Source organism: Pseudopipra pipra, chromosome 3, assembly GCF_036250125.1.
Source record: "Pseudopipra pipra isolate bDixPip1 chromosome 3, bDixPip1.hap1, whole genome shotgun sequence".
NCBI lineage: Eukaryota > Metazoa > Chordata > Aves > Passeriformes > Pipridae > Pseudopipra > Pseudopipra pipra.
The window spans coordinates 57,936,978-57,964,832 of record NC_087551.1 but is presented as its reverse complement, the minus strand read 5'-3'; the positions used below and the strand labels follow the sequence as shown (position 1 = coordinate 57,964,832).

The following is a 27,855-nucleotide window of genomic DNA, read 5'->3' as shown; positions in this document are numbered from 1 at the left end:
GCATTATTTGCTCCAATTCAGGTACTGAAACAAAAAATAATGCAAACCTATGGAAAGACAAGACAAACCAAACATGCTAAAGAAAAAATGAATGAAATTTGACAGTAGGAGAGAAAAAGCAACTTTGATTTATCACAAAGGTCAAAGTCCTCAAAATTGCTTCAGTCAAAACTGTAGGACTGCATATAAAGATTCCAGTAGGGAACTTCACACAGGATTACCCACCCCTTATGATGTTTGCAGTTCTGATTTACTGCTCAACAGCAGAAGGAAGGGTACTTCTTACCTGTTTAGTGCAAATGCATAATGCAACCTCACATGGTGGTGGGAAGCCAAGTCAAAAGTAGGCAGTTTTTCTAAAGTTTTCACCAGTTTCACAATAGAATCGTAATCCTTCCAAAAGAAGGGAAAAATTAATTTTTAAGTGGCTGTACTGAGGTATGCCTATATAAACTCTTTGACCTAAGCAGCTAGTATTTCATACTAAGAAGTATATTCAGTTCATTGTAAGTTTTATGGATTTCAGTTTCTTCACTCTAAAACTGGTAACAGCCTAGCACTCAGCAGAAACGTCAATAATCACAGTATTGAGCAGGGAAACACAATTTGGTCTCCTGTGCTGCTGCAGCATGGACCTGTGGAAATTGCCACACATCTGTTTCATGACAAAAGTTAGTTTCAGGAGCTGAACATATATTAGCATTCATATTGTGTGTACATTACAAAGCTAACTGCATCCAAATTAAGGCATCCCAAAATTCAGAAGTAGGCATGACCCACAAAAACAAAAGACTCTTTGAATACCACAGTTTTTACCGTGGCTTACTCACTGACATATTTAAAAAACAAAGAAAACCAAAAATCAAACCCAAAACCAAACCACTTCAAAACGTTTAAGGAAAAACAGTTGAAATTATGTATAACAAAATAAAAAATTACTAGCCTCACTCCAAAAGTTGAAATGCATATGGAACAATTTAGGTTTCCATAAGAAATGTCACAAGCATGGTGACAAAGAATACATTTACCTATCAATTGCAGAATGCTACCATGGCCTTTAACTAGGACACGCTACAGGCCATTCATCACAGTAATGCTCAGATGGAGAAGTTATTTTATGTCATGTACTTTTTAGGTACACTGTTATAAAACAACACTTTTCTGCTAGGTAAAGGCAAAGAACAGTGAAACCACACAAAAAAAAGAGTAAAAAACATCAGTGAAGATATTGTAAAAGATTTTTACAAGTGTGCTTTATTCATAGAGTTTGTTAACAATTCTGTGCAAAATACACTAACAATTTCAGTGAGAACATAATTTAATTTACTACTCTTTTAGATTATCTTAGTGCACAGAACTTGTACCTGGATGTCTCTGTAGGACAGCAGCAAGTTTATTACAATGTCAGCAGACAAGACTTCAACATTATCCACTCGCTGTCGAATCCTTGCCAGCTCTGCTGCAAGATCTTTGCCTGTGTAAAGTGTACGGGCCTTCCTGATGTCGTTTAGAATGGATTCCCGGAAATACTGGCTGGAGAGAAACAACTTCACATCAGCAATTTTGGACAGGTCCCTTGCACTTGTTTTTCTGGCCCCACAGCTCTCCCACAAGATGAATGCAGAACATGTATTGACAGAACGGTGTCAATGGAGAGATTTAGTCAAGCTAAACTATTAATTGTCAGTTTGTCTGAATAGAAGGCAAAATATTGCTTCACCACAGCAAGAGTCTAACATTTATTTTGCCAGCAGGAATATATGAATTTTACACAGATGTACAAAAAAGGCAACTCACCTTGAACTGGCCTGTGCCACCTTCAAGAGCTGAATAAATCGATCCACCAGAGGTAAGCATATAGGCCCAAGCAGCGACTCAAAACCAGGCTGCATCAGTTCTGTTAGTCCCTTCATGAAACTACTATCACAGCAGTACACCTTGTTGTGTGGAGTTATCATATAAGGAACAAATATGTAGTTCCCAGTGCACATCTGTAGGGAAACAAGGTGCAATATTTAGGGCAGTTATGGTTTCACATGCCAAACTACGAAACAACTGCATATACTACCTGCGAAATTTCACCTGTTAAAGTCAAAGACCTTACTTCAGCAAAACCAAGTTTTTAGCCACGAAGCCTAGGATTCCATATATTCAGTTTTCACCTCAATACAATATACATCTGAAATGTATTCTTTCAGATTTCTGAACTGCTTCCTGTAAAATCAGTATTTTTAGAAGCATCAAGGTGACCTTAAAATAGTCATTGGCTCAATAGTGAAACAATTCTGAGGGCACACCCTAGTCACCCCGAAAAGGCTGGTGGACTCGAGTGAAGCTGATGTACACACTTTTCAAGATGACAGATATTCAGAGGAGAACAGTACAGTTAGGCTTACAGGTGCTGAGAACAATAACACAAGCTAGTTGCCTCACAAGAGGAAAAACATAGAGAAAACTAATCCTCATAGGAACTGCAAAATTACTCAAATAGCTTAGCATAAAATAACCAAATTAAATTCCCTGTAATATAGCAAATCCTTCTGGCCAGTGGGACTTAGAACCATACATATTTCAGAATAATCACTTTTAGAAGATCTTAGCATTACTAAACTGTATTGATTTCCATATATCAATGTATGAGAGATACTTCGCAAAAAAAAAAATAAAATTTATCTTCCAAGGAAGAGGAAGACAAGATGTCTGGTGCCTGTGGCATGTGTTTGAGTACACATTCATGCAGAGAAAAAGTTGCTTAATATTTGTGGTTTAAAGAGTCTTAACTATGAGACAGAATACCATCAAAATCAAGAGGAGAGAGGAGTTCCTCCATTTGGCTCTCAAAGCTCAGACTCTACTACTGAAGTGGCCAGCAGCCCAACAACAAAAGCCTTAAGAAAGCAATTCTTGAGACCTATCATTTTGGTACTCCTAAATTACTTCCAAGGTTAATGACTTCCTGGTCAGCTGCTTCTGTTCTCCCAGAAGTCAACATAGCAACGGGGACATCAGTTCAGAGACTCCCCGCCTAGCTGACCTCCATCCATTCAGAGGGCAGTGACTGAATAGCTGTCAAATGCCACAATACCAGATGTGTGCTTAAAATATGCATTTTAACATGCATTATTAGATTTTTAAAACATGGAAAGATTGAGATACTCAAGTCTGTAAAAATGTATGCATACAGATATGTCAGTAAACACGTGTTCGTGTACAAATCAGAGAATGGCTATGAAAAGTGCAGGAATTATTTTTTAATTACACCTCTAATACTATAAAACTGTAAGACCTCATTATAAAGGCAACCCCACTACGACTTTTGAGAGATATAGACAAACTTTGTAAACTTCAAAAGTAATCAATGCAGGCATTTACACAAGATCCATTGAGCTCAACTAACCCAGAACTTGGTTGGAGATTATTGCATACACAGCCTTGCACAATGGTTAATTTAGTCTTCTTCCCCCAACAATCGCAAACTATTACAGCTGAATAGCTAGGAAACATTATTCTGTGTGTGAGTTCAGCAATTTAAAAGGAAACTTGAGAACTGGGAAGTATATGACAAAATTTTTAACAAGTAACTAAGGAGTGTGATGCCAGAACCCAAACTGCTTGTCTTTACAATGGAGAACTGAATGGATATTTCTATTCAAGAATATGCTCATGTAAGGCAATCAGATGCTTTCAAGAGTGAATGGATGAACTTTTGACCCTGCTAAAACCTAATAAGCCCCACAGTCAAAGGCAGAGGGAAAATTATGAATTTGCTGGAGCTGGTTTCAGCAATTACAGGACATGGATATGTAGTGACTAATGGCACAAGAGCCACTATTACACATAGGCAGACTATTCTCCACTTTTTTTAAATAAAGAACAAAAAATTTGGCAAGTCAGAGTCAAGAGAAAGGGTGAAGTAGCTACAGATATCCGGGGGCAAGCATTTTACTTCCTAATGTTTATTCAGTGCATTAAAACTACATTCAAGACTGCTTGAAGGAAGGCCTTCTCAGACCTCTGGCACACTGTTTCCAATGCTCAGGTCTTGAATAAAAATCAACTCTGAAAAAGGATGTTTCTATCTTTTAAAATCCACAGAACCCAAAGTTTATCCTGGCATACTGGTCAGGCCACCTAGAGAGACAATACAGGAGTCTTCATTTTTAAATCTACAAGTGGAAAAACTACTCTTCCTGCTGAGTCCATTACTAAGCATGAGCTCTTTGAAACTAATCCTGAGTGCACCTTCTGTAGGAAGTAGGTATCTATTTCAGTGGAACAAGAGAGCCAGCAAAAGCTAGTTTATATGCATTTTTTTGCTGTTACCTGAGGGGGAAGAAAAAAAGCTTATAGAGCCCAGTACAGAAGACTTGCAGACCCAATAGTCTTTGGAAGCAGTGGACAAGGAAGAATTTAACAGTAAAAGACAGGAGAAACCACTATGTGGGAAGACAACAGAAGAAAATAAATCAATTTACAATTGTTCAGAGGGCCCTGAGGGGTCTCATAGAATTGTCTCAAGGTAGAATCTCACCTTGATATTCGGTGGCAAGTAGTGTAGGAACACAGTGGCCTTTTTCTCAGATAGGGTATTATTTGGTCCTTAAATTAATCTAGATGGTTATCTTTTTTGGGAACTCTATATCTCTGAAACCTCTCAAATTTGGCTCAAAGTCATCAGACAGACAAACAGGCAGATACAGAACAAAGGTGGAGGATAAAAAAAAAGTAAAAGCTCTTAAGTTTCATTTCCTTAGGAAATACACTTTAAAAAAAAGAGCACATATGCAGTAAAGCTAAGAAACACAAGAAATAATGACCTCAATTTCCCTTCCCTAGCTCAAGAGCACATTAGATATCTAACAGCTAAACCTGACAAAGGCAGATATGCAGTAGGTCCGGTGTCAAAAGAAAAAAAAAGAATCAGAAGTTATATATTATTTACTAAAGGTGGTGGTGGACAAAAGATTAACAGTGACGGCAAGACTGCTCTAGTATAACAAAGTCTATAGTCTCCTACTGTGAAGAAATGTATTTTGTCACCATCACAAATTCTAAATGCAAAAAGTCCAACTCTAACTGCACTTGGGCAATGATTGGGATGGCAGCCCGAGGACCAAGCTGTGGGGGCAGCAGCTGAGGTGTTGCTCCAAATGTCAGTCAGCTCTAAACCTGTTACCCCAAAGCAGCGTGTGTGACTCGCTTCTTTCCTCATTCCCAGGCGAGGCAACTTGTCTCAGCCACTTTTACTTCTTTCTCATCTTTCTTTGTCAAAATATAAGCTACACTGCCTAAAGTCAGAAAGGATCAGGTGGTCTTTCTGACACACACTTCCCATCTGCTCACATATTGCTTTACATTTTGACTTAGTGCACATTACTCCACTTTAAAGTTAAAATATATTCCATTTATTCTATTAAAATCTGCCCTGTAACACTCCATCCCAACTTTGATCTCACAAACTCTGGTATTCTTTCCTAACCCTAATTAACTTCACTGTATATTCTAAGTTTGCTGAGCACACAAGACAAAACTGTTGTTTTCCTTTGATCCATTCTTGTAACTTGTCATATCATGTATAATGCAAGTAATAGAATCAAATAATTCAATAAAAATAGGATTTTTTGAAAGAGTAGCACCTTAAATCCAATTGTAATATTCTCAGTTACATCAACACCCTTTAAAACACACGTGTAGCATACAGGGTCTTCAAAAGTGGGTGTGAATAGATGCCCCAATCAAGAACAAATGCTACAAGTTTCATTTTCCAACTCCCTTCCTTTATTAATCCCTCATTATTTAAGATTCAAAAGCTCAAATTACAGTAATAAAAGTTGCAAAGGGATTACAGGGCCCCTGAGTTGCAAGCTGAAGGGCATTACCGAAAACATCCGGGACTGGGACAGGCCACGCATGTACACACACAGATAGTTACTATGGTTCAGCCTGATCCACATTAGATAGGTAATCTTGGCCTGAGCTCTCAAATCAGCTGAACTACTTATATCTAGGAGATACGAACACACATATCTTTGAAGGCTTTGGGCCAGCACACTCAATACCTGGCAGCATCAGATCACTTTCTGAAAGCCTATCCATGTCAGCCCATTTCATCAAATCAGTCAGACTAATCCGAAGGCAAGAGGTGCCAGTTGGAGCCAGCTACACACATAAATGCTTAACTAAGAGACAAAATCTGTAATTCATTTTTGAAAATGTTTCAATTGTTCTATATTTTTCTGATGTTTCTTCCTTACTTACTGTGCAAAATCAAACAATTCCAAACTGTTAGTAATTTCAGTTAATTACAGATGTAAGATCATCTTAATAGCTCCACATTTACAGAATTTAAGACACTGCTGCTTCTAGCTAGACCTAGTGGTCACTGGAACATTAAGCACCGCCTTCTTGTTCAATATCCTTTCTCAGCTTCTGAAAAGAAATTAATATAGCACCTCTCTGTATTTAAGAGATCATACAAATGAATAGCACATAATAACATTTTAATGAACACAATAAAAATATAAAACAGCCCTTCTTTCAATATCCCCCTCTCCTACAGAACTGCTACTTGTGAAAAGCACAGCCTTTTGGGACTTGAATTTGGAGACCTTGTCTTCTTAGAAAGAACATCACGCAAGAAGATAAGCACTATTCTCTCCCCACAAATATGTCTGATGTAATAAAAAGATTTTTCTCTGAAAGTTGCATAGATTAAAAAGACATGGTGCTAGGAAAATGAGCAACTGAATCCTGGCCAGTTAATAATCAAATCTTGAATTTTACTTCAAAAGGAGGGAGAAAATATGAAAAATCCCAGGGAATCAATGATGTACAGTCCTCTCAGTTCCCTAAGGTTCTTTACTAACATTGCTCTGTTGGAATAATTTGACAGTCCAATATCCACAAACAGAAGAAAAACTGCCTTCATAGACATGAAGTGTCAAAGAAAACAAAAATCCCTCAAACCAAAACTATGATACTTTACTCACGGATGGGAGAACCTAGCAAAATCCCATCTACTTGCCAAAGCTTCAGGTCAGCATCCAATATAACTTAAAAAAAAAAAAAATCAGCTGAGGTAATGAAAATAGCCAGTATCTCTCACAGTAGGAAATGTTCCTCCTGCTGACCCTCCTCTAATTAAGAGAGCTTTTTTCTATTTATCTCACTAGTCCTTTTGAAAAATATTGGCTTTTATTTCAACTCTTCAGATGAAATTTTTAAGGTAATTGTCTGACTGCACATGGCGTTACATGTAGCAGATGGTAAAATCATAAACCAAGATTAAACCTATTCCCTCCATCCCCCAAACACGCAATATATCAACATGTGCTGATGTTTTAATGAATACAGACTCAGTTTGTGTTAACTTCAAATCCCACCCACATGAATGACAGCCTTACTATTGATTGGAAAAGGAACTTAAGTAAGCCTCATGCCTCAAATGAACTGAAGGACAGAGACTGGATCTACTCTTTCAAATACTTCCCCTCTTCTTTGAGAATATATTCTTCATATACCCAGCAATAGCATTCTATTGCAGCCATACTACATCCTAAATGCTTGTTAAAAATCAGCCTACACCTCATATGGTCCTTTCATCATATTCACATAGGAAAAAAGTTCTCAGCTTTTTCCAAGGAAAGTATGTGTCAAATATATGTCAAGAATTCAAAAAATGAAAGAACAAGCAAGAGATAGTAATGTATCATAAATAATACCACAGTTATCATTATCAATGAAATATTTACTGAAGCATTTTGACATACTTGGATAACAAAAAATCAAACCACCTCTAAATCTCTTTTTGGCTGGATGAAGAGTATTAAAAATATTTCCCCCTATTTTCATGGTGAAAGAGAACAATAACTAAACATACCCTCTATTCAGTCTTGTAGCATACCCTATGCTACAGTCTTCTAGCAATACCTATATGGAGATTCCAGTCTTGCAGATGCCTCTAGAACACCTCATCCAGGGTCACAGAATCACAGAATGGGTCAGGTTGGAAGGGACCACAAAGGGTCATCTGGTCCAACCCTGCTCTAATATTTATCCTAGAGCACATGGCACGGAACTGAATATCTCCAGTGAGGAAGACTCCACAACCTCTCTGGGCAATGTGTTCCAGTGCCCAGTCATCCACACAGTACAGAAGTTCTTCCTTATGTTCAGATGGAAATTCCTGTGCATCAGTTTCTGCCCATTGCCTTTTGTCCTGTTGCTTGGCACCACCGAGAAGAGCCTGGCTTCCTCTTCTTGGTCACCCTCCCTTCAAATATTTATAGACAGTTGTCTATTCCCAAGGCTGAACAGCCCCAGCTCCTTCAGCCTTTCCCCATAAGAGAGATGCTCCAGTCCCCCAGTCATCTTTGTTGCCCTCCACTGTACTTGCTCCAGGAACTCCATGTCTCTCTTGTACTGAGGAGCCCAGAACTGGATGAGTTCTCCCACTCACACTGAAGGAGCACTACACCAAACTGTCTCCCAAGCTACACCTTAAACAAGAGGCAGTTAGAAAAGTCTGTGGAAAACCAGTAAAAACTACAATCATAGAATCAGAATCGTCTGGGTTCAGAAGGAACCTTAAAGATCATCTAGTTCCAACCCCTATGTCATGGGCAGGGACATTTTCCTCTGGGCCAGGTTGCTCAAAGCCCCATCCAGCCTGGCCTTGAACACTTCCAGGATTGGGGCATCCACAGCCTCTCTGGGCAACCTGTTTCAGTGCCTTGCCACCCTCACAACAAATAATTTCTTTCTAATACCTAACCTAAACCTACCCTCTTTCAGTTTGAAGCCATTGCCCTTTGTCCTATCACTACAATCTCTGATCCCTTAGGAAAGGAAACACTAGGAAAGGAAAACACTACTAAGTGTCCCCAGCCATACAACATTAACCCTGTTGCCTAATCACTATTGTTTGCAAGTCAGCTGCTCAGCAGAACAATTCCCTTGGCCTCCAAAGGTCCTTCTGATCAGGCCAGTAGCTGTACTGCAGTCTCACACCCCAGGCAGCTCCCGAGGCTGTACATCACTCCAATCTGGTGCAAGCAAGCAGCCTGAACTGAAAGGTGAGCACTGTGTCAAGGTGTTACTGCAACTGTTTGTAAACTACACGTAGAATGCATGCACATTAAACACCCTCAGATTCAGCAAGAAGTCAGTTTTTAAAAAATTGAATAGACGTTTAGAACCAGAGCTGCAACTTTTCTCCAGAGGTGGTAAGATTCAAACCACAGAGAATTAGGATGAATAAAAACTGTTGAGCTAAAACAAGCAAAGTGCAGTCATGAACTGTAACCTTTATACCAACATCTCCTCATGACTGAAACTCTTTACTAGCAATTTTTAGAATGCCTCTGCTGCTTGACTGACCTCAAAAATCAGATAACAGCAGAAACTGAACTTCAGCTTTCAACCAGCAAAGTAACTACCTCCTGTCAAGGTATTACTCCCTGAAAAAACGTATGGTTTTGGTATTACTGGAACATTTGGAAAAGGTCCAACTAAATAGCTATAAAACCACATATAACAGGAAATGAACCAATGTTATCTCATGCTGCTCTGCCCAGACAGGCTCCAGGCAGCTTATCCTAGCTATGCAACATTGTATTGACTATTATTAGGAAGCACAAAAACCCAGTCAGAACAAAGAACAAAACAGTTGGTAATAGATTTTTTTTTTTGTTATCCCACATTTTAGGGATACGAGGTTCAGGAAAAGCAAACATAAGGCATTTCAGTTAAGACAGATATATATAGATAAACACACATACTTGTTTTGCAGCCTTTTTAATCCCCTGGTGCCAGGGACACCATAGTCCTGCTACGGCTGATGTTTGCATGCTATGAAAAAATGTGTTCTAGGACAGCAGGACCGAACTCCTTGTTTATCCATGTGTGAATTTAATTTTTTCATATTTGCAACCTCATATGACTATTTTTGGTAAGGGTGGGCATCACAGTCTCAGTTTCCCAAGAACAGAACCTTTGTCAGACCTATTTATCCAGTAGTTCTATGAAGAAACATGACTTTCATGAAGCAGTGATTATATTCAATAGTTAGGCACGCACCAACATTGTGAAAAGTCTACTTCCAGGTAATTTGGCTGACACCATGCCAAAAAATGAGGAAATAGGAGGAAAAAAAATCAGTTACAATGCTAAACCCATTTCACTGACTTCCCTGTTCTAATCCAAGGGAAAATATCTTCCTCCCAGAAAAGATGTTATGTGGGTGTGCTTGAAAACATCTAAGACTCTCAAGGAACACATTCTTTTTCTGGAATACACTGAAACATTTCTAAAAGTGATAAATGACAGTGTCACAGTCACCTATCCAAATTTAAATGGAAAACAGAACAATCCTTTCTGGAACAGACAAAGGCCAAGTTATCATACCTGTGTCAGGGACTGTCATTTAAAAACAGGACAACAACATCTCCCCTTTATTCTACTGTACCAGTCATCTCCTGCTGGTTTCCTGCTAACAGAGCTCTTCCCCCTACCCTTCCTGCAACATTACATTAGTCATACATCATTTTCCCTAGGTCCTGGGTCACCAGAACAAAAACAAAGAATGTAATACATTCATTTACAAGAAAGGCCTCACTGTTCTCTTTCATTTTATGAAAAGGCATAACTGATCATTTCTTCCACTTTCATTGAGGAAAGGCGAGAAATTTTTAGTCTAGCACATCTTTCACAGCATTCTTTGAGTCTCTGAAAAGCACTTTTTGGCTAAGAGCTACACAGAAACTCGATATGGAACCCTCTTTCCTTTTTTTTTTTTAAATAATCTATAACTTAAAATGCAGCATTAGACCAAAGCTTGCACTGGTTTTGAAGCAATCTTTAGAAATTCTTTGCAGAGAAAAGACTGCAAAGATTTTCTTTTTCAGAAAAACATATTTCATACTGGCAGAAGTCATTACCGAATCCATGAATTTCACTCTTAAATTAAAAAAGTAAAGCCAGGAATACTGCAGTTTTTATGGCGCTGTGAAAAATAAAACCTGACTAATTTCTGAAATTAAAAATTTAATATGCCCCTTAGAAAAGGGGAAATATATGGAACTGTACAGCATACACACAGCACCTCAGGATATCGGCACACCACTGACTAACCTCTATAGAATTACATCTTAGTAAATATGGCTACCAGTAAGTCACGAATTGAAGCCAAGAACAACTCATGATGCCAGATATATATTCTGACATGACTGGCCCTGCTGCTCCAGAACAAAACACATTGAGAAAGCAGTGCTCTCACAGTCACAGCTCTCTGCCTCCCTCAAACTTGGGCATGAAAAAGGGAAAGGGGCTTTGCAAGGCCAACCTCAAAAACCAGAGGGATGCCAAGGTGCAGAAACCTACAATTTAATGACTGACAGTCACAGACAGACTACCAGCATCTGCACTGCACTTGGACTAACAGGCTCCAAGACTCAACTTCTAGAAATAAATACACACACACTACCTATTTAGAAATATATATATATATGTATTTTTTCATAGCTGTAGCCACAGGTTTCTAAAATGAGCATCAGTGAACACTATACAGAAAAAGGCAACAGAAAAAAAGATAATCAAAATGACAAATGTAAATGGATGTGAAAAAATATGACAGACAAGTAAAGGCAGCAAGGAAAATACCGCTAATAGATAGAGGCAAGGTGAGAAGTGAGTCTGGTACCTAGCAACCAAGTGATATACTCAGATTTGCTGCTAGGATTTCCAGAATTCTGCATCTAACTCTGTAAAACACAGTGGGAGAGTGTTAAATGATTCAAGTGGAAAACAGAAGATAAACAACATTAAATGAAACAGAAGTTTGTAATGCCTAGAATTCAACCGAAACCCATACATCATACTTACATTGTTCTTCTGGCAGATAATTTCCTGGAATAAAAAAGAAGAAAATAACATTGATAATAGCACTGAACAACTACTAGGAAAGATATCTGATCAATATGACTTGCTAAGATTAACGTTTACAGACACTTGACACAAAAAGGTTGGTTGATAGATATTTTCTGTATCTGTCAAATCAATATAAATGAAGTATTGTCTCAGAAGAGACAAAATTACTATTGAACCAAGTAGATACATACACCTTATAGATCCATAAGAGCATACATAATGTGTGCATGTGTATATACATATAGTCACATATATACATGTCCTTCCCTTTATAAATTTTCCTAGAGGGATGCTGTCCAGCAGTTGACTATTAATAAACATCTGTTCATATTTGAGAAATCAAATATAATAAGTAACATTTTGCTACCAGGAGAAGCAACTAAAACGAAAAGTAAGAGCAGTATTTATATGAGGGTTTAAAATGTTCCAAAACTGCTTGAAATTCACTTGACTCTAATAAGTCTGATGCAAAGAACTTATCTTCACGTTTTTAATGTAAAGTTTCAGAGAACTAGAAGCACACAGAGATGGAAAGAGCTGATTCCTGCACATCAATCTGGGTGGTACAGTACAAGTGTAAACCACTTGTGAACAGTGACTTTGCTTCCAGTAAGATTCGTCAGCAAGTTCTGATCCCAGCAATTGATAACCCTAATAGATTTATCAGACAGCTATGCCTCTGACACTGGGACTGCTGAGCAGGTTCACCTACACAACGGCATTAAAAACAAACACAGCATCAAATCGAGGTGCCTCGTACTGTCCATGTTGCTTCAGTCCGGCTTCTATAAAGCTGCTATTCTCCCTGTGGAGAGGGCATGCTTCCCATGTGACTGTTGCTAGCTTTCAAAGTATGGGTCATAAATGGCTAGTCAAATCCCCAGCACGTGCAGGGACATCTTTTACTAGATCAGATTGATCAAAGCCCTGTTCATCCTGGCCCGAATGTTCATACAGAGGAACATTCCACCAGGAAAAGTTTACTTACATTGCTTTGTGCCCCAGTTAAATCATGTGCTGCAGTTCTGCATTTCCTTCATTTTCAGTTTTTGAATTCAACCCTTCTATACAAGATTAAAACTGCACACGCTCTCCTGAATTGCTTCTACTCTTATCTGCTGGCTGTAACAAATACAGGAACAAACACTGCCTCAGAAGGTGCCCAGGCATGCCCATAAACTGCCTTTTTTTTAGGCAGTTACTAAATAATATGGAAAGGGTCTTGCTCTTTGATGACTTTCCTACAGACTATCAAAAGCAGAAACATGGGCCCAGTTCAAAGCTAAAGGAAACTGGCAGGAGTCTTTCAGTGGACAAAGTACTCGTGGCAACTGTGACATCCGAGTCTCCCTGCATACAGCCGGGCTTTCATTGATGGCAGTGGGAACCCAGCACCAGACCCAATTACAAAGTTCAATTTCTAAACTAGTAAAAAGTTCTCCCAAATGCCCAAGAAAGACTGATGCCTCACCCCAAGTGATTTTTCAGGGGGTGTTGGGTATTAGGCTCTTTGCCCAATACAATGAAATTCTGCTCTGCTTACACTGTAGATCATTGTACTTGCATAATTGAATTCTATTCCCAGATACATCTTTTATCATTAGCAGTTTTATTTTTAGGGCTTTTATCTGTATACTCTTTGTGTTGTAAAAAGAAAGGAAATAACTGGATTGCAAGCAGTCCAATTGGCTGAGAAAATTTGGAGGGAAGAGCAGGGGGAAGAAACTGAGTTACTAAGTATGTCCCTCCCAGTAGAAGGGCAACCTGAAAAAAATGGGACAGAATCAAAAACAGCCTGCACTTTCCAGAAGCAGTGGAGGCAAATCCTTCATAAGAGGTGGCGGTGCCCAGACTGCCATCTGACTCCCCAAGCTGCTTAATTTAAATGCTTCTTTTCAGCAATGCCTAGAATGGAAGTGCAATAGCACTTTGCTTACCTCCTGAGCAAAGCCAATGTATCTGAGACAGGGGAAGTAATTGAACAGACTGCCATCCATCAGACTATCCTCTCCCATCATGGAAGTTACTAAACCTTTAGAAGGGCTGCAGGAGGAAGCAAGTATCAACTCCTTGGCTGACACAATTCACAGCCCAACAGATTACCTTAAAAAACCCTCTTCACTTCAACCAAAGTGTGAACTGAGGCATGAGTTTTGTTTTTACTAACTCCACTACACTGCTGGTAATCTCCAGCACAGCAATCTTGCACATACCTGACGTAAACAGCTGGTAACTCATGCAGAGGCCATCTGGGGGCCCCATATCGTTTGGCAGAAAACTGCTAATCTAGAAAGGAGCTAAAGCTTAAGGATTATTTTGCTGCCTCCACACTACCATTCTCACACGATTGTTATTACTGTAACAGTTTACCCCAAACACCAGTAATTCCCTTGAATGACAAAGCAATGTATTTAATTTCTCATCTCATCTCTGGCAAACTTATGTTGCTGTAAACAGCCATTTAACACCCAGGTATTTAACTGACTGTGATAAAATCATCTAAGTCTTTCTCTTTAGAAATCTAAACTGAGTTTCACAGCATTTCACTGCGGACATCTTCGACAGGCCTCAGAACATTTTTGCTATTCTTTTGTGAACCACAAGTGGTGTCTGTATCTCACACAGAAACAAGAGAGCTCATTTCAAGAGTTCGACCAGCTGTGACTTGCTCCCCACCCTTCCCCCAGCTTTTTTGCATTCAGAGCTACCTTCAGAGACTGCAGAGATTCTGCATTCGTGTCGCAGTAGAGGATGATGTTGTTAGCCATGCTGAAGCTCTCCCTGACTCCCAGGTGGTAGAACAGGGAAGGCTGACGAAAAGCATCGCTCATCTCTACGACAGCAATATCTGTAAAAGAAATGAAAACAGTTATCTCTGACAGTCAAGTATTTCTAGGCCATGTCTCTTCACACAATTTGCATTGATAAGAAGACCTGATTTTAAGTAGTAAATAAGAGATCTAGAGGGATTTTCCCATTTTAGCTACTACGCCTGAATTTTGAATATAGTCAGCAGGATGTGGTTTAGGTTTTTTCTTTTTCATTATTCCTCCTCCTTTTTTTCTTTAAATGAGACCTTAAAAAGCTAAAAAGGGGTAAAGGCACTAATAAAGAAAAGGCAAAAAGGCAAAAGTTAACTTGGTGGCTTGAAGAATAAAATTAGTTTGGTAAATCTATACATAATGGCCAATGACTTTATGGGGAAAAAGAAAAGAAAAAAACTTACATTTTATGTGCTTTTACCCTCTCTGCACATTTCAATAAAAATTCACACATATTCTATACATTACTGCAGAACACACTGTATACATTCTGTACCAGAACTTTGGAAGAAAATAAACTAAAAGACAGGTAAACTTAAAGTTCCATTATAAAATACCACTCAGATCTATTTTGATTCATACAGAAAGATGATAAAGAGAATAAGAAAAGGACAAGGTATAGACAAAGAGAAGGAAAGAGGGAGTGAAAATGTGAAGCCATAGAAACCCCCATGTAAGTAAGAAGTTTACTATGCAGAGAATTCTGTTCATAATAAATTTTACCTGTATGAATAAAATTAAGCACATGCACAAATGCTTACATAACAAAGAATGCAGTCCCCAATTTCTCTTAAATCATGTGTTTCACTTGCCCAAATTCACACCAATGTAAGACTAAAACAAGAGGCCATTAACTATTTCTGTTGACGGTTTGTAATACTTCTGTTGTAACAGGCAGCGTATTTCCCCTGAAAAAGTCTTGTGGTATCAAAAGAGCAAAACAAGAAAACTAACTCACCTCTAACTTTTCTGCAAACACCTTTCTATCTTTTCACCCAATGCAGTTTTTTCTTATCTTTAAGGGAAAAAAAATTTAAAAAAAAAGAAAAGGAGAAAAGAAAAAAGAAAAAAAAAAAAAAAAAAAAAAAAAAAAGAAACCAACAAAAACCCAAACCCAAATCAGAGAAAAATACTTCTGTTAAGAGTAGGACAAAAAAAAAGAAAAAAAGCAGCCTGGTTTCCAGTATCTCTCTACGCTTTCCTCTTGCTGTGGATGCTTTGATGACTTAAAAGATAGAAAGACAAGCTCTGTAGGGAAAAAGTTTATGTACCATCAAGTTTCTCTCGTCTAATTAATCTAATGAGAGATTCTACCCCTAACCACAACTTTTCACCTTGCCTACTTATTTAGGTCATCAAAACTGAAATGAAGATATTCAATACAGGCTTAGCTTTGTAGCCATGCTCTCAACTGGGGAGGCAGTAAGTCTCTCTAACTTGTGGAAAAGTAGTATCTTTGAGACATCTACTCTTCAGTCATACTTTCCTGTAATTGGCCTGCAGGCTTGTAAATTATTAAAAAACTGAAGAAAGGATAGATACACAAAGGAGAAAGAACAAGCATTTGCCTATACAACCTTTAGCTTTTCAAGGAACAAGATTAACAGAGAGAAGACTAACATGGTACAAAAAAGAGAATTCCCTCCCCCCCTTAAAAATCTTTTTAAGATTTAAAAAATGTTTTTTAAAAGTTTCATAATTTGTGTTCTAAGAATCTCTCTTTGTCCAATTTTACATAAATATTGGCAGTGTGGATTCCATCCAATTTTATTGAACCAAAAAAGGCAGTGCACTGCTAAGCCTATACATATGCTCACTTTCACTAATTCTAGGAAACTGAAACATCACAAAAGCCAAACAAGAATGACAAAATCGCTGCTATATTTTGCTTGGGTGAAATTAGCATTTGGTTATTTTCTTCAAAAAGTTGCCCCAAGTTCTATTTTTAACTAGCTGTTTGTTTATTTTCTTCAGAAAGTTGCCATAATGCAAGTCTATTTTTAACTGCTCTTATTTACATAAAAGTCCAATCTTGAGCAACTCTAAAGCTATGGTACATATCTACCGTACTGAACAGGAGGAAAATTTGCGCAACTTGCCATGACTTAATTCTGCAATCTTGCAAGATAACATGCTCTTACTAGAGTTGCAAAACTAAGATGGAAAAGAGAAAGATGACTTTAACAATAAAGCAGTAGAACCTGATCAAAGTCCTATTACAGAAAATACTTGAGAAATCCTATGGTAAAATGGTAAGTTCAAAAAAAGCGTGTGTGTGTGTGTGCGTGTACCTATATATATTACTTCAAGATCAGCTGGCCAAATCCATTGAGCAAAAGCTGACTGAGGGCCACACCATAAAAAACATTCTTGGATCCTGTCTCATCCCTATCATGGTAATAATAAAATAAAATAAAAAAACCCCAAACCAAACAAAAACCTTGAGTTACTTAAACAAAGTATGCAAGGACCACAATAATAAATACACATTTGCATGAAAAAATACACTGAGATATCTGTTGTGATACTTGTATTTCTTATGTAACTAAAGAGGATTTCTTTCCTTTGCATGTCAAGACTTCTGTGAAATCCAGGTCTTCTGGATAATCTCATTTGATAAAGCAGTGTCTCCCTTAGAATAGGTTCATCCTCTGTGAAGTTTTCCTGCTTGCTGTAGCAGTTATGTATTTTAAGATGAAGTTGTCATTCATGACAGAGAGATCATATTTCTAAAGTCCAGTTTAGGCCTCAGGGCTGGTATCACAGTTTCCAAGGGGAGTAACCCAATTCTTACCTGCAATTCCAACACACCACAAAAGGTATGTGCACTTTTGGGACCAGATGTCTATCCAATTAAAAAACATATACCCTAAACCAACTCCTCTGAAAGTCCTATTTCTGACTATCTTCTTTCTCAACATCAGAAGATAAATTCCTCTGACCAAAGGAGGGATCAGTGTATGGTGTACGAGTCAGAAGTGCAGAAGTCAAATACAATGCAGCAAATGGAAGCTCATTTGAGAAAACGAAAACACAACCACCAAACAAAGAACAAACAAACAAACAAAAAACTCAAAACCAGGAGTGGTAATGATTCCTGTAAAGCACCCGAAATGTACCACTGCACTATAAAACACTAAACTCAGTTACATAAAATATGATTAGAAGTTTAACAAAGATGGCAAGACTGATGGTTTGCAAGACAAATCTAAGGAAAGTATACATACATCAAAATTCTCACTAGTTCAAAAGAGCCAGGATTTAGCTAAGCCCAAGGGAATTGTCTGGTCATCAACACACAAACTGCCAGAACCTTGTTTATCAGGCTCTCTCGTTTCCCCCAGATGAAATTAATCTAATATTTTGATGCAATAAAAGATATGTTTTCCATTCCCTGGAAAATACAGTTTCATAAGTGGCAAAATGGTATTTTAATAAAGGTAGAGGAATTAGCTCTACAGTTACACTGGAATTATCCCCTTATTAAAACATCTGTGGTTTCAGTTACTAGGCAAGCAAAAACTATTCAAGCACGGGAATCAGAGTAGAGCTCTCTCAACACCTAAGCCCTCAGGATGAAACACTCTGAAAACCAGGGACCGACAATTCACTTCAAATGCTCTTGCACATCTTCAAGGTTGCAGCAGAGAAAGTCAGTTGAGGCTCCAGCAGACTAATGAGTAGCATGAGTATTGAAGCACACTGCATAAAACAGAAGGAAAAGACAGAAAAGTAGAAGAACTGCAATTCTTGCAACACTTGCAAGGGTTGCAGGAAAGAATAAATTTTATCCCTTACACAAGATTAAATTTCACTTTCTGTATCTCATGAAATTGTACCTGGGTACACATCACCGATACTATATAAAGAAAACAGAGATAGTATAAGTCTTTGCATTAGCTAGTCATCTTTGACGTGACAGCTAAAAAGTCTTACAATAAATCTTGCAGTAAATTATTGTATCTTTCTATTTAACAAACAATAAAGTAAGTCTAATCGCAGTCTTTTCTCCCATCCCCTTAAACAACTAGTATGACTAAATAGGTATGACAAGTGTATCACAAGCATGAGACTAGAGCTTCACTCTGGCCTAGGTAGCAAAAGCAGCATAAATACAGAGCAAGCAGCTCAGTAACCTCTTGGTGTCCATTTCCTAAATCACCCCAAGCTCTACCTGCCTGCTGACAGCTACCCAACTGCCTCTAATAAAGCTGCTGCCTACCTACACATTAGCTAAGTAACCACACACTGAGCTGCAGACAGACCAACAACCACCAAGCAGTCACCATCTCTGTTATTAGGCTAACTAACATCTATATCAACAATAGCTGGAAACACACCGTCACACACTCAAGAGATCAAAATATCACTACACTGGTAATCAGCTTTGTATTACCCTGGGAAATCAGATTCACGAGACGGAATTGGAGGCAGCCAACTTGACCCTTTTTGCCTGAGAAGCATGAGGAAAGGACACATCTCCGTGATGCTTGGCACATATTAGAGCTGCATTACCAACAACTCTTACCTGTAGTGTAAAGACTGAGAACTTTACATATAAAATCTCTACTAATTAACCTTTCTTAAGAAATGGTAAAAACTTAAGAGTATACACATTAATATAGTCAAAAAAGGGTAAGTGTCCATTAGTGGATATAAAGCCCTTTGCTCTTGGCTATTAGCAATGCCTTTAGTAACCAAGAAAGTGATAAATGAAATGCAATGGTCAAAGTTCATCACCTACTCATTGTTTTAAATGTAACAGGGCAAAGAAGAATGTTTAAACAAATGCTTTGAGATATCATACACGTACACCTTACTTTTTGATACTACCTGCTTACTACAGTGCTGTCAGGAAAAATAATGAATACAAACAGAGCAGCTGTACAACTAATGAATGTTTATGTTTGTTATTATCTTCTGATTAATTGATATTACAGACATGACCATTGCCTTACATTCATTGTCCCACAATTAATCAGGGCAGAGACAGACCAATGTTTTGTGTTCTTTTCCACTTGGCGGTTAAAAGACAGAGTAAGATACTCTTCTGACAGAGATAAAGGAGAAAAGGGATTAGAACAAAATTTATTTCAGTGGAAGTCTGAACACTAAGAGTATTTCATACTGCAGTAGCAGGTCTCCATACAGCATTAGAACAATGATTTTGACAACCTGTGATGACATTTACTATTGGGCAAACTTTGAGAAACAAGCAAGGAACGTCCTTATCTACTTTAACTTCTGTACGGTTCTCCATGCTTGGCATAGATATCTTCCTGTTTACCCAGAGAGTGCCTGCATGAGGTAGGAAACCTGCTTTGGCAATCCCAACACCGCGTCAGTACAGCTTGGTAGTTCTGGTTCAACTGTGCAAACCACAGCATCACTGACTTGTCAACAGCACTGGAACCACACATTTCCTGTCAAGAGTGTCTTGTACGTCTCCAAGAACGGAAACAATTGATGGGAGCCACTAGTGTGAGAATACCTAAACACAGGGGAATGGCTGCCCTCCCAGGAAACCCATCCAGCCAAGCCAGTCTGTTGGGAGAGGCTAACCAAAATAATAACTTTATAAAGGTGTCTGAGGCTTGGATACAGAGAAGGAAAAGCTGGCAATGGCAGTACAGGCAGATTAGTATGCCATATACTGGAGGAAAAGCAGGGTGTTTGTAGAAGCTCTAATTGATGTGCAAAGTAGACTTGAAGACACTAAGAAAGAGACATAGGATGGACATGTGCTAGTTCTTATCTTGCAAAAAGCATTATGAATTAGGAACCTTATCTAATCCTGTCTTGAGCAGTCTCATTTTTATGAAATGGAAGCAGAGATTCTGCATCACTGAAGTACAGACCAGATGCTGTCCTGCAATCTACTCAAAAGGGAATTTCTGAGCACACATTCCCAGCAGATGCAACACATGCCCAGCTGTCTGGTGGGTGTCTCTTTTCGGATAATGCATAGCACAATGTAGAGACAGAAATAATTAGAGCACTTAATACTTGCCCAAAAAGCAACATGTTGCCTTTAGATATACAACAGTACCATTTTGTCCTCATGCTGGTACTAAAAGCCCACAGTTCCCTAAATAGCTAAACTGAGTTAAACTGCCCTTGAATTCCAAAGTGAACTTCTACACCTAGACTCATAAGCAAAAAGATATGATTTCACTTCAGATAAACTTATCAAACAGCTAGCTGTTACTGTTAGGGGTGGTCCTGACCCTCCCCACGTTTGTTACGTATCTAGCGAGGTCAATACCCAACAAGACAACTGAGTGTTCAGGATCAGTTGACTCCTGGATCAGTTAGATGATCTCACTTTCCACCCACACAATCACTAGGTCCTATACAAAGAAGACACCAGACACCACAATATCTGCAGGGACGCAACTTAATACCTCCCTACTTCTGCTTGAGAGTCCTGTATGTTTCCAGTGAATAAGTAAACTTTAATCCTCCATACAGACCTGGATGTAGCGTCTGCTTGGTTAGGAACCCCACATAGGGGTTCCTCCATCACAGGAGGAAGAGTTTCTTGAGGAACAATACAGAAAATAAATAAATAAACACACACACATACACCCAATCCACCTCAATACAGATACAAATTAAATGGCATTTATAACCACACTGACAGACTAGGTATGTGACTCAATTTGGATCTCTAGGAATCTGCTCAATAACCAAAGTAAACTAGCTAATAACTTAAAAAACAATCTTTCATCTTTTTAAATCATCAATAGTTGCTGATTTCTTGGTAGATAAGGTAAGAAAGAAGAACTATTTAAGTTAAAGGACGGAAGTGTGCAAATATAAGCTGTTCCTGTACAAATTTAAACCAGAAATCACAAGAAACTTCATAATCTACAAATCACAATGCCCTGGAGCACCTCTCCAAATGTTGAACTAATTGGTGGTGTATGCTTTGCTGTCACACAGGAGCATTGCAAAATTTGCACCCTGTCCCACAATATATTAAGGTGTTCCTTAATAAAACTTCTGCAAATTGATTCCTGCCAACTTTTACAGTTAAGTGGCTTAGATCATTCTCACAAAGTACTTCACCAAGCAGAACCATCCACGCAAGGAGGAGAGAAAAACAACTGACTTTTTTTGTTACGACAACAGTATTCTATACTGAGATCCTCCAAGTGAAACCCTGGCCTTTTTGCCTGCATTATGCTTGAAGGACGTGAAGGGAAGAGAACCTCTTGCTTCTGTAATCAAAGGCTGACAGGAGCAAAGCAGAAGGTACTTGCCTTAAAATAGCAGAAGCTTACAACTAAGTGGTAACACAAAGAAAGTTCATACAGATGTTAGAAAAGGAATGAGACAGGGGAAAATGTAGATAAAAAAACATAAAAGGGGTGTGTAGGAATTAACACAGCAAACTACCCAGCAAAATCTAAATTACTATATCAGTGATTTTAAGACAACCCGAACAATACAGAAAGGCTTTCTGATGAAGAAAAATAAAAGAAAAAAGAAGAAAGCCTGAGATTCAAAAAATCCTCTCTCTCTAGGCCCAAAACAAAGGACTTTGATGTTATCACATGATTCCAACCCCCAACAATTGAAAAAAACCCACTCTCAGCTTGATGTATGTGGGAGGAACTCGGGATTAGGCAAGAATAAAAGATGACAAGCAAACAAAGAGCCACTTATTTAAAAATAACCTCAATATGTTCAGGCTCATTGCATCTGTATCAATCCTAGGGAAACAGGCTCCCTAGCGCCAACAACACCATATACTAAAGATTACCCTACCTCCAAACTTTGCATCAGCAAAAATACTCGGACATCAAGACGTAACTACCAAAGCTCAGCTGAAGGCTGGAGCACATTATAGGGCTAGTGTTAGTATCTGTACCAAGTGTTATTTAAACAATCTACAAACACAATAGCAGAAGCACTCAGTGAAAACAAGGCATGCCCCAGCAACAGAGTACTTCTACAGTTAGAAGTTTTGTTCAGAGGATCTTCATCACTGCAAATTCTTTTTTCGAAAAAGACTAAACGCTCCTTTGGCCTGGACAGGATCTTAAGCAGACAAAAACCCCTAAAAAGATGAATAAATAAATAAGGGATGTGATGGTATCTGTGTGATTATTTTGGTTTATGTTTCCAAGTTAAGTGACTTTGAGATACATGACAAAAAAAGCGATTATTCATTGTCTAGAGAAGTGACTGAGACTACCCAAGGAGAAATCACTTGTGAGACCACAGGTATGCCAAAAGACAAGCTCAGAGAAGAAAGAAGAGTCATAAGAAAAACAAATAGTCAGGTCTCAGAGGTGGTGAAAGGTTTTCCTAAAGACTAAATGAACAGTAGAGGGTTCATTAAAACCAAGGCAGAAAACAACCATCCACCTCAAGGACAGGATGGGCAGGAGGAAAGTTGATCAAAAGTTCTTTTTATTTCTGTTTATTCTGTACTGTTTATTTCTGACTTAGTGACCTGAAGTTTTCTCCACCTAAGAAGATAAATATTCCAGCTTTTACCCTAAAATCTGACTATTTTCACTTATGACACAGTTATATTTTGGTTTCTTAGTGCATCTCACTGTGACAAAAATGTCTAGGCAGATTCACCCCCAAGCTTCAAAAAACAACTGTGGGTTTCATTCCAGCGGCTGGAAGGATCAGATCAAAACTCTGTTGAGCTCAGTATCTCTTCTCTGCCATAAGCCAGCAATCAGTGTTGCAGACATTCTACAAATGGGGCAAATAAAGACTGAGCTTTCTCAGACAGCAATCCAGACACATTTACTGAAAACTGTTGAGCTACCTAGAAAGCTGTGTATCAATAACTAATTTAGTGCTCAATATTATGTGAACAATTAGAGTTGCTTTTCTTCATATGTGTTACTTTGCATTCACTATCACTGAAGTTCAACTGTCCTTTACCTGCTCATTTGCCTTGTACCATAAGACTTTCTGCAATTCTTTACTGCCTATTCTTTATAGTTTTCACTAGCCTGAACATCAGCAAACATTGCCATCATGTTATCCACCAGCAGGAGATTCTCAGATCAGCCATGAAACTTCTGAAAAGCCCAATTCAAAAAAGAAAGTACAGAGCAATCCTTTCAACAGCCTATTTTTCTACTGGCAAGCTTCATTGCAAAACTGATCCTTTGTTCCTTTCCTTTAAGAATCCACTTATCTGAAAGATGTAGAGATTTCACTTCCAACCATTTTGTCCCTTTAAGAGGCAAAAAGCTTTCAACATACTGTCTTAAATGGATTACCCTTAAGTACGGGCTCACAAGAAGAGTGTGATTTCCTTCTACAAAAAAGCCATGTGAACTTCTCCCTACTGCCAGATTTTATCCATGAATCTATGCAATGTATTCTTTATTTATATTTTTCACCCATTTGCCCTAATGTAATGCCAATATCTCCCTCTCCTATGCTGCCAACATCAACTTAAGTCAGAAGTCATGCACCATAGTTAACAGCTCAGCTTGTTTCAGTCAGGGCTCCTTGAGAACTTTTGAGTCATCATCCCATAGTTCCAATGACTTATTACTGTTCATTTCATCACCTTATTTTAAAAACTCTTCTGGCAATTTAAGTCTGAAGTACTTCCTCAGCCTTACTCCTTTAAAGAAAATTCTTCTTATGATCATAGTAGGAAAGCTGCATCTTTCTCAAGCCCTCCTTTTCCATCTTGACTGCACAGGCCCCCTATCTTGCTCCCGGCTGATGAAGCATTCAGGGATGCTTTTTTATTTTTCAGTCTTTCTTTAGCAAGTATTGCTCAAACTCTTTTGGAAACTGTCTTACTAAGGCTTAAATGCTTTTTTACATGTTTTTTTCTAACTTGTTTCCTCATCTGGACAAAAGTTCTCCTTTCAAAGGGGGCATCATTCCATTCTTTCATCTTCGTAACAATGCCACCTTCCGTGGGTTACTTTAAAATTTCTGTTAATAAATAGCATACATTTTCTGGAAGGAATTTTCCTTGAGATGTCTTCATGCTACCTGAAAGCTTTTCCTCTTTCTAGCTACTCCTTTCAATTTCCCGTTAAGGAGTTTGCTCATTTTTATATAGGTTCTAGCAGAAATGTGGCCTGCACCAAGCCAAGCTAAATGTTTAAGACAGACTGAGGCAGAGTGTGTTGATCCTTCTGAAGAAGGTCAGAGCAGTGCTCACTAAGCCACTGAAAAAACTCTGGAATTTCTTCTAATCCAAAGATGTAGAATTATTCCTTACTACATTATTTTAAAGTCACAGGAGTTAATGTTTTCCAATCTAGTGACACCAAAAATGGTTCAAACGTAGAAGACTTATGACCAGCAAGCACAGACTGAAAAATAAATACAAGCATTTCAAGAATATGATGAACAGCAGTTGGAATGCCTGTACAAAACGGGAATCTTCCCAGGCTTCTGAAAATTTGGAGATCCAAACAAGTGTGTCTGTTAAAAGTCTTTAGTTTGTCATGAAAATACTTCCATTCTAAGAAGAAACTATCTTTCATATATATAGTATTTGAGAATTTTAGGGCCCAAGTTTTATCATCATCAAAGGTACAAAATACACCTACCACTCCTGGTTCTCACCACCCTCTCCACAAAAGTCTCTACATTGTAGCATTTTCACTGCTCTGTCAAATGTTCTCCCAGGAACAGAAAGGCATTGAGAAAACTAATTGCCCAAGGGCTTTGGAGTCTCACACACCATGTTTTCTTATAGAAAACATCTGACTATTTTCACTTATGACACAGTTATATTTTGGTTTTCTTATAGAAAACATCATCATCTCTTAAAAAGTACACAATCTTTATCCAGAACAGAGTACATTCTTAGTAGCTTTGCTGGAAGGTAATCACAACAATTCATATTCCATTAAAACACTGATATGGGAAGTCACATCTAAAGTTCCTGGACATAACTACTGAGCTGGCAATATGCTACATTGTTTAAACTTCAAGCTGGATGCAGGACTCAGGAATTTAAATGGCTCATTCCTACTTTTTGCAGTTGGCTTTTGAATATTCTAATATAAACTCCAAGTCCTGTAAAAACCAGTTCTTCCTTATCAGAATATTTACCCATGATTCACTGTCAAACTGCAGCTCAATATCACAAGCAACTCTGCAAAGTCATATTTGCATTCCTACTCATATGTCAATAGAGCTAGAACCTAAGGCACCCATTTGAAAAGCACCCTGAAGGACAGGAGAGAAATTTTTTCTAAGTGAGACTCACAATGTTCAGAAAACGTATTTATTATGCCCCATGCCTATGGGTGCTGAAGAAAAATGTAAAACTGTCTAGACTGCATATAGGAAAGAAGAAAAATACACACATATACATATATTTTGCACTTACTAGCAGGTACAGAATGAATGAGCCAGCACTATAGGCTACTGTAAAAACAAACAAACAAACAAACAAACAACCCCCCCATTTTGTACTGTGTAAAGAGGAGTTTCATATGCAACACCCAAGACATCATTATCCCCTTCTATGTGCACTCACAAGGCATCAAATTGAATACTGTGGACAATCTGGGGCACAACTGAAGGAAGAAAGTTAAACTTCTGGCAAAGTACCCAAAAGAACGGAACAAAATATGACAGTGAGAAGAGATTTAAAGGCACCCAATTAAGGAGGAATGACTGAACATATTAGAGTTGTTTCATCTATAATTATTCTTGCACGTGTCATACTGTAACTCCTCACTGCATAAAAAGCTGCTGCCCAGCAGAAAAGCAAATTTCCCTGTTTGTGAACAGTAAAAGAACAATAGAACTGAATAAAACTTTATTTTAAATTAAAACACACAATATCATTGTAGAGTTTTTGTAAACATCTATTAGAATACATTGGCTTCCAAAATAAGAGAAATTTAGAACAAATTTTGTGAAAAACAGTCTATCTTTAAAGGCAACTGTGTCCATACAGGATTTATGGTAGGTTGAAGACTCCTTGCTACAGAAAATTTCCAATAACAGACTGGATTCCTCATGGTGGTGTGCGGGCATCAATACCTGATCCATCCCTGGACTGATGAGTCCTGCAGTTCAAGGGGGATTAGTACTCCATAGATTCCCTGCCAACCCTATATTTTTCCATGATTTGCACTGCCCTTTTTGTATTTGCAAGCCACACTAGTCTCATTTAACAAAAACGATATAGTATTGCTGCTTATGACTTCATGATATTTAGAGAATAACTGTCAGTTTTAGTCATGTTTAAAATGCATTCATACAATTTGATGATGCTTAAATAAAACAGCAATGCTTTTCTGCCAATATCGACACTGCAGGTATTCCAAACAGCTCACATACATAGGTCTGATCTAGAACACTTGGATTATATATCAGAAGGGCTTTCATGAAACATAGAAATTAATATATACAATAAAGAAGTAGACAACAAGCACCTCCAGCAGCCTAAGACCTCATTTTATTTACAAGAAAATGCCCTTATCTGGATTAGATGTATAAACATGCAGACAATTCCCCCTTCAAATTTCTCTGAAATGAAAAGACAAAATAAAATGTGCTCAGACCATGCTCAATCATACTGTGATTGGTTTCAGTATGGAAAGCAAATTGCACAAGAGGAAAACAAGATGTCTCATGAAAAGTGTTCCTTTTACTCCAGGATGTTCCAGATACCTCTGATATACTTTCAGTGTTTTTGCACAAATCAAGGGTTGCATAATATCACACACACACACACACATACATCTCAATCAAAACAAGTTCCTAGAGCCACCTTCTACAAAACCTTCCTCACGTGTCTGCAATTACAGGACAGTAACATTCTAGGAGATGTAATGAAGGGTGTTGCCTTCAGAAGTACCCCATATTAGCCAAACTTTCTTTCACTTCAATAAAAGGTAGTTACTGAAGGGCAAAGGCATTAAGTTACTGATAGGAACTCAACTCCCTTCCCACTGGCAAAGTCCCCAGGCAAAGTATCCAGAAGTTTATTGCCATTTGACAATGGCCAAACCTGGAATTAAATAGATCAGCCTTGTTCATCACCATCAGTTGCACCTACTTCTGGAGAACGCAAATTTATTTATGTAGCAAATTAGTTAAAAAATTTATATCATCCATTTAACAACTGTGTCAGTTT

The 27,855-nt window shown here is 38.2% G+C and overlaps 1 protein-coding gene across 1 annotated transcript in view; it reads right to left on the bottom strand.

Annotated features, from left to right (window-relative positions):
• The window catches only part of MAP3K5 (mitogen-activated protein kinase kinase kinase 5), a 103,182-nt gene that overhangs the window by 56,166 nt on the left and 19,161 nt on the right, over positions 1-27,855 (bottom strand). Inside the window, exons 2-6 of the mRNA XM_064649379.1 lie at positions 14,634-14,773; positions 11,881-11,904; positions 1,798-1,991; positions 1,365-1,533; positions 287-393 (exon numbers count right to left, since the gene is read on the bottom strand). Coding sequence (XP_064505449.1) covers positions 287-393; positions 1,365-1,533; positions 1,798-1,991; positions 11,881-11,904; positions 14,634-14,773 — 634 coding nt within the window. The remainder of the gene's footprint in view (positions 1-286; positions 394-1,364; positions 1,534-1,797; positions 1,992-11,880; positions 11,905-14,633; positions 14,774-27,855) is intronic.